The 12,111-nt window shown below is 47.8% G+C and overlaps 1 protein-coding gene across 1 annotated transcript in view; it reads left to right on the top strand.

The window, feature by feature from the left end:
• The first annotated feature begins 87 nt into the window (after positions 1–87).
• The window catches only part of COPA (coatomer protein complex subunit alpha), a 33,409-nt gene continuing 21,385 nt past the window's right edge, over positions 88–12,111 (top strand). Inside the window, exons 1-9 of the mRNA XM_024205582.3 lie at positions 88–177; positions 1,016–1,129; positions 1,766–1,839; positions 2,219–2,299; positions 3,091–3,167; positions 4,379–4,488; positions 9,413–9,522; positions 10,340–10,439; positions 11,112–11,247. Coding sequence (XP_024061350.2) covers positions 138–177; positions 1,016–1,129; positions 1,766–1,839; positions 2,219–2,299; positions 3,091–3,167; positions 4,379–4,488; positions 9,413–9,522; positions 10,340–10,439; positions 11,112–11,247 — 842 coding nt within the window. The 5' untranslated portion in view covers positions 88–137. The remainder of the gene's footprint in view (positions 178–1,015; positions 1,130–1,765; positions 1,840–2,218; positions 2,300–3,090; positions 3,168–4,378; positions 4,489–9,412; positions 9,523–10,339; positions 10,440–11,111; positions 11,248–12,111) is intronic.

The raw sequence follows: 12,111 nt of genomic DNA, 5'->3' as shown, positions 1-12,111 counted from the left end.
GCACACGGAAGAGCCTCTCTGGCTTGCGGATGCCTCTCGCTCTATGGTCCCGGGCGGGGGCGGAAGCGGAAGTGGGTGCGTGGCGGTTCCGGGGCCGACGTGGAGGCTCGGGGCGGCGGGTCGGAGCCGGGGGCGCGATGCTGACTAAGTTCGAGACCAAGTCGGCCCGGGTGAAAGGTACCGTGACCCCCCCCCCCCCGCTCCGCTTTCACCGCCCCCCCCCCCCCCGCCCCCCCCCCCCCCTCTACGCCCCCCCCCGGCCGCCGCCTCCCCCCCCCCCCCACCCCTCCTCTGCCCTCCCGCCCCGGGCTCACCCTTGGCCCCTCCCCCGCCGCCTGACCCAGTGTCCAAACCGGGGCTAGGGGGCTGTAGACACTGGGCCCCCACGTAAATAATCCCCACCCCCCCACCCCGTTTTGCGTTGGGCAGAGCCCTCCTTTAAATGCCGGCCTAGTCATTCTTCGCGTTTGCTAGAGATGCTCCTATTGCAGCCCCGGGATTTGTGGCTGTTGTCATAAAGTGTTAATTATAATCCCCCCCCCCCCCCCCCCGATGGTCAAATAAAAAAAGTTGTCATGCTGTTGTCCGTTCATTAATCCGCCTTTAGACGCCACCAAACATTGTTTTAAAAAGCCGTTCATTGCGTCTGACTTTGGCTAAGGTTTTTGAAAAGTGGCTAGTTAGTTTTGTGCCTTGCCTGGTGCCAAGTATCAGGGGGGTCGCCGTGTTAGTCTGTATCCACAAAAACAACGAGGAGTCCCGTGGCACCTTAAAGACTTCAGATGCAACTGAAGAAGTGGGTTTTTTTTACCTGCGAAAGCTTCTGCCCAAATAAATCTGTTAGTCTTTAAGGTGCCACAGGACGACTCCTGGTAGTTTTGGGTATCCAACTTCCGGCACCTTAAAAAGGCCTTCTTTTTGGGAAATGCTGACCTCGTTCACTTCCTCCGTGTCGTCAGAGATTGAATGCAACTGAAAACTTGACCACTGTGCTTCTCTGCGTCTCTGTCCTTAGGGCTCAGCTTTCACCCGAAGCGACCCTGGATCCTAACGAGTTTGCACAATGGAGTGATCCAGCTGTGGGATTACCGGATGTGCACCCTTATTGACAAATTTGATGAGCATGATGGTGAGTAAGTTTGGAGTCTGAAAGAATCGAATGCAGAGGGCTTGTTGCCAGGGCTTTGGAGCGGAGCTGGAGCGCGGAGCAGCTCTGGAGTAGTGGAGCTGCAGGTTTTTGCCTGGAGCTGGAGCGGAGCCGGAGCACAGCTCCAAAGCCCTGATTGTTGCATTAAATGGTGCATTCTTGAGAGGAGGAAGGATGGGCTTTTGGTTGAAGCACTGGATTGAGCTGCAGGAGGTCTGGCTTCAGGTCCTAATGGTGCCACGGACTCCATGTGTGATCATGAGCAAACCGCTTACTTCTTGAACATGCTTTTCCAGCTGTAAAATAGGGAAAATACTTCACAGCGCTGTTATGACGATAATTTCATTATTGGGTAAGAGGTGTCGGATGTTATGGTGCTGTAGCTGTATAACCACACAGAAGAGAACTTCTTTGCATTGGCCTGGGGGGGAATGCTGTCTCAGAAAGTTGTATTTGACCTCGGAGTATCATGTTGAGACAATTTATCAGATTAAAATGGAGTATGACGTGATAGAATTGTTCTGCTCTGAATGGAACGGCCTGTTCTGGCTGTCAGTTTGGCTCCATATACAGATATTAGCTGTCTCCCTGTGTTTCACCTGCCTCTTCCCCCTGCAGGACCAGTCCGAGGTATTGATTTCCACAAACAGCAGCCACTCTTTGTCTCTGGAGGTGATGACTACAAAATAAAGGTAGATCAACTCTTCCTTCCACCTTCCATCCCCTCAAAAAGTGTTGGTGGGCAAAGGAAGATGGGGAATTTGACAAAGCTGTGTAAGGAATGTATGTTAATTTAGTTTTCTGTGGAGGGTGAGGAAACGGTGAGCAGATAGAGATGAAAAAGGGAAGTGTAGAATTCAGGATTTTGCTCTTTCTGAGGGCGGTAGGAGTAATTAAATGCAGCCTGACAATTTCTGTTGAGATCTGTTGCTGGCTTCACCCAGAACTGTAATGTAAAATGGGAGAGACCAGCTTGGGGATGAGTAAAAACCTCATGTGCTAAATGAGATGGCAGAAGAGAGCTGGGCAGAGTTTGGCAGGTCCCTCTCACTGGCCTTCTGTCTCATACAGGTCTGGAATTACAAGCTGCGCCGCTGTCTTTTCACGCTGCTCGGGCACCTGGATTACATTCGCACCACCTTCTTCCACCACGTGAGTCTCCCCGCTGTGTAACTTCACTGATACGCACCTCACTGCATTGCTTTATAGGAATCTCTGTGGCTTCCCTGAGCAGGACTCTTTCCTGCAGACATACAGTGCACAAAATGGGCTGGGTGCCCTACAAACGCCTGATTTCTGCCCCACAGATCATTCCTGGGGACAGTTGGTACCGCCAATTGTAGAGCTCACTGGAAGCTTCTTTTCTCCCTCCATTGGCATTTGGAGCACAGATGGGGACATGCGCCTTGTTCTTTGTGCTGGCTAACTTCTCGCTCTTGCTGTCTGAAATCGTCCAAGTGATACTTACCCCGAACAATTAGAATAAGAGCAGCAGCAAAATGCACAACCACACAGCAGGCCTCTGGTGAGGAAGATGCTAGTACGCATCTTGACACCCTCAGGAAAAAAGCCTTTGAAGGCAGTTTACTTTCTCCTCTGAGAGTGATGGGTTATGATCTTGTCCCTGGTAATCCCCTCTGTTGCCCATCTATGCTGAAGCTCTGTATGTGTGCAAAGCAAGCTATGGCAGAGCCCTGCAGGACACTTGCTGAAATAATCAGTGCTGTATCGAGTGCTCTATATAGGATCAATTATACCATCACTTTCTCCTTTTTCTTATGTGGGAAATGATTCTACAGTAGAGCTGTAATTCTTGCCTGGGACATCTGACCCAAAGAACTAGAAATCCTATAGTTATCTCCGGCTGTGTTGCAAACCATTTGGAGGGAAACGTGAGGGTGGAGACTGTTGTTTCAGATATTAATTATTAAATGTTTTTTTAGGAATACCCCTGGATCCTGAGTGCTTCTGATGATCAGACTATCCGGGTTTGGAACTGGCAGTCCAGAACCTGTGTTTGGTAAAAACAACTGGTGCTATAGAAATAATAACTGGGGAGACACAAGTCTTCTTGAATCTTAGAAATGAACAGAGGGTCAAAATATTCTGAACTCTGTGTCTTTCAATAAAACATTTTGTTGAAATTTCAAAGAAAAAAATTAAAAATTCTTTTCCCAACAGTTTTAGAAAAAAAAATATTCTTTTTTATTAAACTGGCTCTAGAAATGAGGTAGGAATAACTTCTGAAGTCCCATCTAGTTCATTCTTCTTGCCAGCGCCGAGTTATGTCCTCCACTGTAGTTGTCAGTTGTGAAATAACCCTAGCAATAGAGTTTTCCTCCATTCCTTCCTTAGAGAGCTCTCTAGGTAATCTCTAGCAAATGGTGTTTAAAGTGCTTTTTTAAAAAAGCTTAGGTGTCTCTGTTCCCTCTTTATCTGCCTCATTTCAGGAGCTGGGCTATTTTTAAGTAGCATTCCCATGTAAACAAAAGTTAGATTTTTTTTAACTTTTAGAGTTAAAAGTGCTAGATTGCGGCGCCACGCATGCAAAATCTGAGATAAACAGTTAAGTCCTTCAGTTTCCCATGAAAACTCCACTCAAGAGTTTCTCTTAAGAGACGCCTCCTTTTCACTACCCTCGTCTCGAATAACCAACAGGCACCTTTGAACTTTGGTTGTGCTTACTGCTTATGTGTTCCAAGAATGAATGTAGGGTTGGTGTGGCTTTTGTAAATTGCATTATACCGGGTTTTGTGTCGGAGGTATGTGGGCTGTGTGTAGTGGAAGGGATGAGTTTGACAAAAGGATTTGAGGAGGGTTTTTGAAATGGCTTCGCTGCTCATTTTCTTCCTTTTGTTGGTTCACTTTGGTGGGCTGTGCAATCTGGCAAACTAAACTATCTTCAAAAGATTTTTGTGTGGGAATTTCCCAGGTTTTTTAGTAACTGTGTATCGGTGTTGATAGTTATTCATGTGGATAGCTATTGACGTCAGTATAGATTATCCCTTGTATGCCCCCCTATGAAGTGATGTTTCCTATTTATTCCTCCCTCTCTGCCCCGCTGAGTTGCCTTCCTTCTCCATACTCCCCAGTATGCTCCTCTCACGGCTTTTCTCCCTACCAACCTCCCCATCTTCCCTACTAGATTCAGCTTTGAAATGTTGGTACAGATCAGACTGTGCATTGCTGCCTCCTTGATTGAAATGGTGTCTTCTCTCCTCTTTCTTGCAGCGTGCTGACAGGACACAATCACTATGTGATGTGCTCCCAGTTCCATCCGTCTGAGGACCTGGTGGTGTCGGCCAGCTTGGATCAGACTGTGCGCGTTTGGGATATTTCTGGTGAGCTGCCCAAGTCGAGGGGGTATCCAGCAACAAAGCCCAGCTCAAAACTGCAGTCGCTGAAAGCAAAGTGGGGAAAGAACTAGCTAGTTTAGATCCGGGGAGGAAAAAAGGCAGCTGGTGAGTCTGAGCCACCCACAAAGAAAAGCCATCAGAGCATAACAGTTGTCTCCACTGATGGTGATTTATAGCCCTCCGTCTCCCTTGAATGTCCCAGTCGGATTCTCTAGGCCGTGCGGGAGATGAGTACTGCTACTGAGGAAGGGACACAGCACTGTCACTAGATCGGCTTTGCCTTTGTCATCAGGAAAGAGAAGCTGCAGGCTCAGTTACAGGGGTTCTATGGGACACCTTCATCCCTTGGGAAACATTGTTCCCAGAGTCAGCAATGTCCCGGAGATAAAGTGGTGAATCATTCTCTCTCGGACAGCCCTGAAAAGGCTTCTGTGTTGACTAAGGAACAGAGCTGATTTTTTGCTGTCCCAGCTGTTGTTAAACAGCAAATGGAAGGAGAGATCATTAAGTACAGTGGCTGCTAGTCCACCGATGTCCCTTTCACAAAGATGGAGTGTGGTCTAGAGACAAGAGTAGGGAACTGTAAGTCAAGACTCCTGGTTACTATCCCTGGCTCTGCTGCTGACTCACCGTGGTCTGCACCTACAATTATACCTGTCCTGCACGGTGTATTGGGAGGGTTAATTAATGACTGTAAAACACTTTACAGTCCCCTAAGGAAAGGCTACGCTACATACAGAAGTTGAAGCGAATGCTAGAGATGCAGATAAGTGACGAAAGGAGGGAAGGGAGGGTCTGGTCCAGGAACAGCACCAGCAGTGTTACGGCATTGTAAGATGTTCTAGAACTCGAGTTGTGGCCCTGTACCCCACCTGCCACTTTCACCATTGCAGTTTTGACTGGGCGAGTTGCTCTGTTTTGTAGTACACGCTCAGACATGACCAGCTGTGTCAACAGTAGGAGCAGGGGACAGGCTCTTCGAATATTTAAAACCTGCCCCTCCTCTCTATTGCCAGCATGGGGAGCCTAACATCCATTCTGCCTGTAACCTGACTGCTGCATTCAACCCACACGCGCTCTCAGCAGAGTTCCTATAGCCAAATGGATTTGGAGAGGGTACAGCTTTTTCCAGCTGATCAGTGATGAGGGGGTTTTAGAGATTCTGCTATAGATGCTGAATTATTGATTCAGTTGCCACTACATTTAAACATCACCGGGCTAAAATGCTAGTGGGAGAACAAACTGAGGGTGGGTGGGATTTTTGCAAGGTCACCCCTAATCTGAGTTCTGTCCTTGGTAGCTTGGCTCTAGCACAAAAGGTCTATTGGGAACAGCCTTTGTTGCATTCAGGCTGCTGTCAGTTGTGGAGATGCACGTGCATCTTACAAATTAAGGGTCCAGCCTGGGTTGATAGTGACTTAAAAACCAATCCTGAGTGATGCTGAGTACCTGCAAGCCCAGTTAACTTTGGTGGGAGTTATGGATTCTCAGCACCTCTAGGGATTAGGGATGTTAGTTGTTGGATGATTTAAGTGAAATGAGTTGGTTGGGCTTGTTTCCTCTCCTACTGTCAAATTGTCCAGAGACCTAATCACTGCACAGTTTTCACCCTTCTTAGCAGTCTCAGGAGAGAGGCCATGGAGACTGAACTCTCTCACCCCCGGGCAGTGTGGGGGAAGCATTGCTTCTTGTTACCCATGATGTATTTATTGTGTGGATAGAGGCCCTCTGTCTCCATGGCTGTCAATTTAGCATCTTTCTCCAACACAGATTCAAAAGTTAAAAATTGAAGGGTCCTTGTTCTGCTGATCTCCTGAGAGCGAGTGTCAATGTAGCCAGCGTTAGCTGGCTCTAGTTGCTGTATCAAAATGCATGAAAAGCTGTGACATCATAACGCAATTGCCATGTGCTGTGGAGTGACGTCTCTTGCTCGTGACACTAACGTTGACCCCAGAGTTTACAAAATAACCTCCTGTCTGTTCTGCCTCCCTGTTACCATTAACCCTGATGGAAGATTCTTCTCATTAACCTGCTTTTTTTTTTGTCCTGTAAAATAAAACAGCTTCTCTTTAACCTGTCTTTCCCATCTCAAGAGCTAATGTCTGTCGCTTCCCTGGAATCTTCTTGTGCTTTCAGGGCTTTGTTCAGTAGCGCTGGGTGATTAGTTTCCAAGCAGGGAGAGAGCCTGAGCGGTTTGGCTGGTAATCCAGCATCCTGCCATTGAGGAGATCTGGAACACAGGTTGTTGGGGGCTGGGAACATCAGAGGTGATGCTAAGAGTCCCAGAAGGGGGCGCTGTGGGGCAGACTACATTACTGCAAGGCCCCCTAGTGAGTGTGTAGTGACACCTGACAGACACCGTCCCATCACCCCCAGTACTGCACTATCTCAACCACAGGGCTAATGCTGTGAGTGCTGATGGTTTATAAGGGGAGGAAGGCTCATGAGACCAGAATGAAGAGATTGGTCAAAACCCAAGAACCCTTCCTTGGTTTCTCCCTTGGGTAGGTGGCAGCCCCTTGATGTGCAGCCTTGATTGGGAGAGTGGAGGAGATCGCAGCCTAGATGCCCCGGGTCCTTGCAGCTAACATGGTCCATCGTTTGAGCTTCCAGTTGGCTACAATGCCTCTGTGTGGCTCTGGCCATTGCATCCTGGAAAGGGGATCCTAGAAACCTCCTGATGCTGCAGGAACTTCCTCTTCCTTCCCCCTTCTCCCACAAGCTGTCAGGATGTAGTCAGGATCTGGTGCTTTTCACTAGATCTCATTCCTGAACTGCCAGTGACACCTCTTAACATCTGCTCTTTTATTTGAATGCTCTTGGGCTTGCTGAGCGCAGGCTCCTTTCCCACGCTCTTTCGTAACAGCTATCCTCGGAATGTCTAATCTCTATCACGCTGCTCCCAGCCCCTCGTCTCTCCTTCGCCCCCTCCCCAGAGCAGCACAGGAAGCTGGTACATTCTGCAAGTGTCCTGCCTTCCCTCTGGATTTGTGCAGTCAGCCCAGACATTTTTCACCTGTCGTTTCAGTCCGTTCCACTGGCCTGTCGAAGTATCTGTTCTTCTAAGATTCCTCTGTTTCCACTTTCCACAGTTTCTCTGAATTATGCATCTATCACTCTCCTTCTCTGGGTCTGGCTCCCTGTTGTCATTTGGACCATCTGTGTGTGGGCATCTGAGATTCAATGTGTGTAACATTCACACCGACTCGTGATTCACTGTTTAACATGTCATTCTCATTAGACAAACCTTACAGATCTTGTCAAAGGGGCACTGTTAAGATCCCCTTATCTTAAATCTCCCCTGTGTTACTAACACCTGAGGAGATCAAAAGTGAGAATTAAAAAAAAAAAAAAAAACTTGTCAAACCCAATGTTGTCTGATCCTCTCTTGCACTTCACCCACCTTGGCCAATGACACTGCCAACTCGGTCAGTTTCTACTTTGTTCCTAGTCAGTTTCAGGTCCTGGCTCCCACAGTCAAGTATTTTTTGTTTAAAAGTCTGTTATCAAGTTTTGTTTGTAACTCCTTTGTTTAAAAGCCTCAAGCCTTTTTTCTCCTAAGCTGAGGCTTTCATTTGGCAATGAACATTCCAATTTCTCCCTGGGGCGGGTATTTCAATTTCTGGTGAAGGAGCAGCTAATGTGGTTCTGTTTTATTTGGCATACTGTATAAATGGAAAGTGGTGTGGTTATGCCACTGCACAACACAGAGTACTGTGAGTTTTATATATACAGGTGGTTGTTTCTAAGGCGCCAGTCCCTATAATTGTCACTGCAAAGATTTAGAAATACACTGATTCCCTTCAGGAACTGGAGGAAAGTTATACACCCCATTCCCAACCCTCAGACAAAGGCCAATTACAGGAATCAGTCTAAATTCCACTCTGTTTCCTAGAGTGTACTGCCGGGGCCATGTCTGTTTGGTTCTTCGACAAAAATATACCAGGCGAGTTCAACTTTGAGTCATGCCCTTAAAGTGTCTCAGCCTGGTCTCTGGCAGAAACAAATTCCACAGCGTAGCTCCTTCCCGGACAGCGTCCTACCTGCAACCCCCCACAAGTTGAAGGTTCTGTCAGCCTGGGTCTAGCATGTCGTGGTGGATTATTTTAAAGCTATCTAGAATCTAGGGGATATTCCCTCATCAGAATGTAACCATTTTAAGGTGGGGTTGATCGAATATTGGGACTGAATTTATTGGAGTGTGTTCAGTAACAGCACTCGGAGAAGTTGCCAAAGCATTCTGGCCTGACATTTGGAGATACCGAACTTCCACTGAAGACTTGTTAGAGTTGTGGGTTGTCACCACTTCCTTAAAATATCAAGCTATCCCTCTTTACCTATGTCCTCCAGATGAGCTGTATTTCTCCCCAATTCCTGGTGCCTTGGAGAATTTGCAGATCCCCATGTCACTTTAAAGACTATTCAAGAGGCCGTAGTTTCCATATATCAGTTGAAACTGACTCAGGTGTCCACACAAATGGTCCAAGTAAACCAGCAAAAACTGACAGCGAGAGCACCTTTGAAACTGGCATAGATGAGAGCCCCCTAAAGGTGCAAGCTCAAACTGGGAATTAAATACTGTATTGGGAGAGAAAGGAATCGGCGTGACAGTGTCCCTCCAATGCAGCAGCTCTGCTTATCAATCCCAGGGAGCTGAGAAATGGCTGCTTGTTGGGAGCATTTTATTGCCAAGTTTGAGCTTTGTGCACCTGGTCTGAGCTTGTGCTTTTGGGGAAAGAGGAAGGGAATCCTTGGTATTTCTCTCACTTTTCCTCTTTTTCAAAATTCCTCCTTCTCTCCACCTGTGAACGGCACAGGAGGGCGCTGACTTACATGTCTCTGAGTTAGTACACTGTCTGGTAACCTCGTGTTTGCTTCCTCCACTCCTGCTTCTCCTTCCCTCTCGAAGGCCTAAGGAAGAAGAATCTGTCTCCCGGAGCTGTGGAGTCGGATGTCAGGGGAATTACTGGGGTGGATTTGTTCGGGACGACAGATGCGGTGGTGAAACATGTTCTTGAGGTACTGTGTGTGTGTATAGCTCGTTCAGCTCTATTTAAGATAGCCCCTGTTGTACAAATGATCCTATAACAGGTTTGAGAAACAGAGGGAGAAGGAAGCCAAGAGACTTGATACGGCTCTATGAATTCATGTGTTCCTTTGGGGATAAGGAATGCCTTATTCTAAAGAACTTAAAATCTAAAAGGTAGAGTCAATGGTCCTCCATGACTGGGGACCCCAGACTCTTCTGCGGTACAAATGGCGACGATGTTATCAGATCCATTGCGGATTTTTACCAAAGAGAGCAATTCTGAACGGAATAGGAAGCCAGTCGAGTTGCGTGAAGATGGGATAATGAGATTCCATTGTTGCTACTGGGCCACATCTGTCCTAGCAGATGTTGCCGTAATTGATCACCGTTGCAGCCCCACTGGGGGAAGTGATAGGAGTGGTGGTGGTGTGCTTGGCGCTTGTGTGTCTCTTCCTCTGTGTCATCTCACTACCCCTCAAGGGTAGATAGGACTCAGGTGGCTTTACCAGTGTGTTATCTTCCGCTTCCACCATTGCTGGCACGGGTGGGGAAGTCTATCTGCAGAGTTCACTAGTACAGGTGCAGTCTTGGTCTGTGAGCATCTCATAGGAGCATCATGGCACATCCATGAAGTTCAGTCCACCAGAATGAAGACCACAGGAGCTAGCTGCAGACCCTCACGAGTCATTCTGAAGTCTGCAGCTTGTATCCTATTTGCTGGAGCAGTTTTTCTAGCTGCTCCGTCTCTGTGTGCTGACCCCTTGGAGCCCCAGGCTTGGTGTGAGACCCCTTTCTCCCATCCCACAGGGACACGATCGTGGGGTGAACTGGGCTGCCTTCCACCCCACCATGCCTCTCATCGTGTCTGGGGCCGATGATCGGCAGGTGAAGATCTGGAGGATGAATGGTAAGAAGCAGCCCCAAAAGGAACCTCTTTGGGAGAGGAGAGAGGGAACAGGCTGGAGAGAGTGCGGTGGGAGCCGGGTTTATTTATAAACATGCCTGTGACGTGAACCTGAGTATGAATGTGTACGCTTGGAAAGTGCTTGAAACAGGCCCAAAGAGACCACTGGCATCTGCACTGGAGGAACAACCTGGGGAAAGCCCAACTCTCCAGCCAACCCTTACAAGGCTCCCCTTGTAGCTCATCTACCCTCAAGCAAAGAGATGAGCCGAGCTTTGTGCCCTGAGGTCTGTCAAACTCAGCCTGAGGGACCAATAAAGGAATCTCATTCCATTGCCCAAGGTCCTTCTTCAAGAAGGAAGCACTCGCATGCCCACATCTAGGGACTGTCAGCAGGGTTGCCTCAGCTGATTTTTTCCTATCTGAGAGATTTGGATGTAACTAAAGTTTAGCAACTTTGGGGTGTTTTAGTTTACGTATCGGTCAGTTGTGCTGCTTCAGTTGCAGTACAGGTCAGAAGCTACGGTAGAGGGATGGGGCTGGAGAAAAGGCATAAGTCAGAGAAGGGTATGGAACACAGCAGCCTGGTGTCCATTTGAGATCACTGCGCATAGCCCAGGAACAGCAAGAGCTTTTAATTCTGACCCTGTCTCATTTTCTTCCACTCCTGGTTAGAATCAAAGGCCTGGGAGGTGGACACCTGCCGTGGACACTACAACAATGTCTCCTGTGCTGTCTTTCACCCACGGCAGGAGCTCATCCTCAGCAATTCAGAAGATAAGAGCATCCGTGTCTGGGATATGTCTAAGCGGTGAGTGCTCTGCCACTGGCTAGGCTTCTGACGGGCCTGTTATTTCTGTTAAGTGTCCTCGTTTTATAGTAAAACCCCCGAAACCAAATGCAGTCTTTAAACATCAGTTGCTGTGTTTGCAAAGAATTTTTCCCTGTGAGACCGCTGTTAAGTATAAGGAGGAAAACTAGGGTTGTAACTGATTGGAAACAGTCGTGAGAGGAGCCAGCTTGTTTAGCGACCTCTCTGACGGAAATGATTTGAATGTATGCAATGTATTTATTGGTTTCATATTGAGATGAGTATCACTGTCTTGAGAGAGATATTGAGTGGGCAAAAGCCGCGGTTTATATGTACAATGGGCACACTTAAAAAGTTAATTCTGGTTTTAGAGCTGTTACCAACGAAGCGATATTCCCTGTGTTTAAAATAGGGAATGCTGTTGGAAGCAGAAGTACCTCTAAAACCGGAGTGGACTTCTTGGGGTGCTATATCTGTGGTCAGTGAATCTTAATAATCACTTGGACAAAAGTCAGTCCTTGACTTGGCTCGTTTACCCTGAAATCTTGACTCCGCTCAAACAACCTGAAGAGGCTTTAGTGTAAATGAGAATCAGGCCCCATGTCTATGTCTCAGAGTGTCAGTGGTAGAGGTGAGAATGGAACCTGCGAGTCCTGATTCCCCACTCCCCGGTATAATCCCTAGAACATCCTCCCTTCCTGAGCAAGGCGTAGAACTCAGAAGTCCCAACACTTAGTCCCCTGCTCTAACTACTGGACACTACTGCCTCCCTGTAACATTGCTGGGGACACCCAGAGCTGAGCGCCATTGTTCCCTCTTGCTGAGGCAGACAGGTAGCTTTGCTAGAGATTAGACTACGTCAGG

The sequence above is a fragment of the Terrapene carolina genome, unplaced genomic scaffold (assembly GCF_002925995.2).
Source record: "Terrapene carolina triunguis isolate 2854851 unplaced genomic scaffold, T_m_triunguis-2.0 Scaffold227, whole genome shotgun sequence".
NCBI classification, from domain to species: domain Eukaryota; kingdom Metazoa; phylum Chordata; order Testudines; family Emydidae; genus Terrapene; species Terrapene triunguis.
This window is presented reverse-complemented; position numbering and strand designations above follow the sequence as displayed.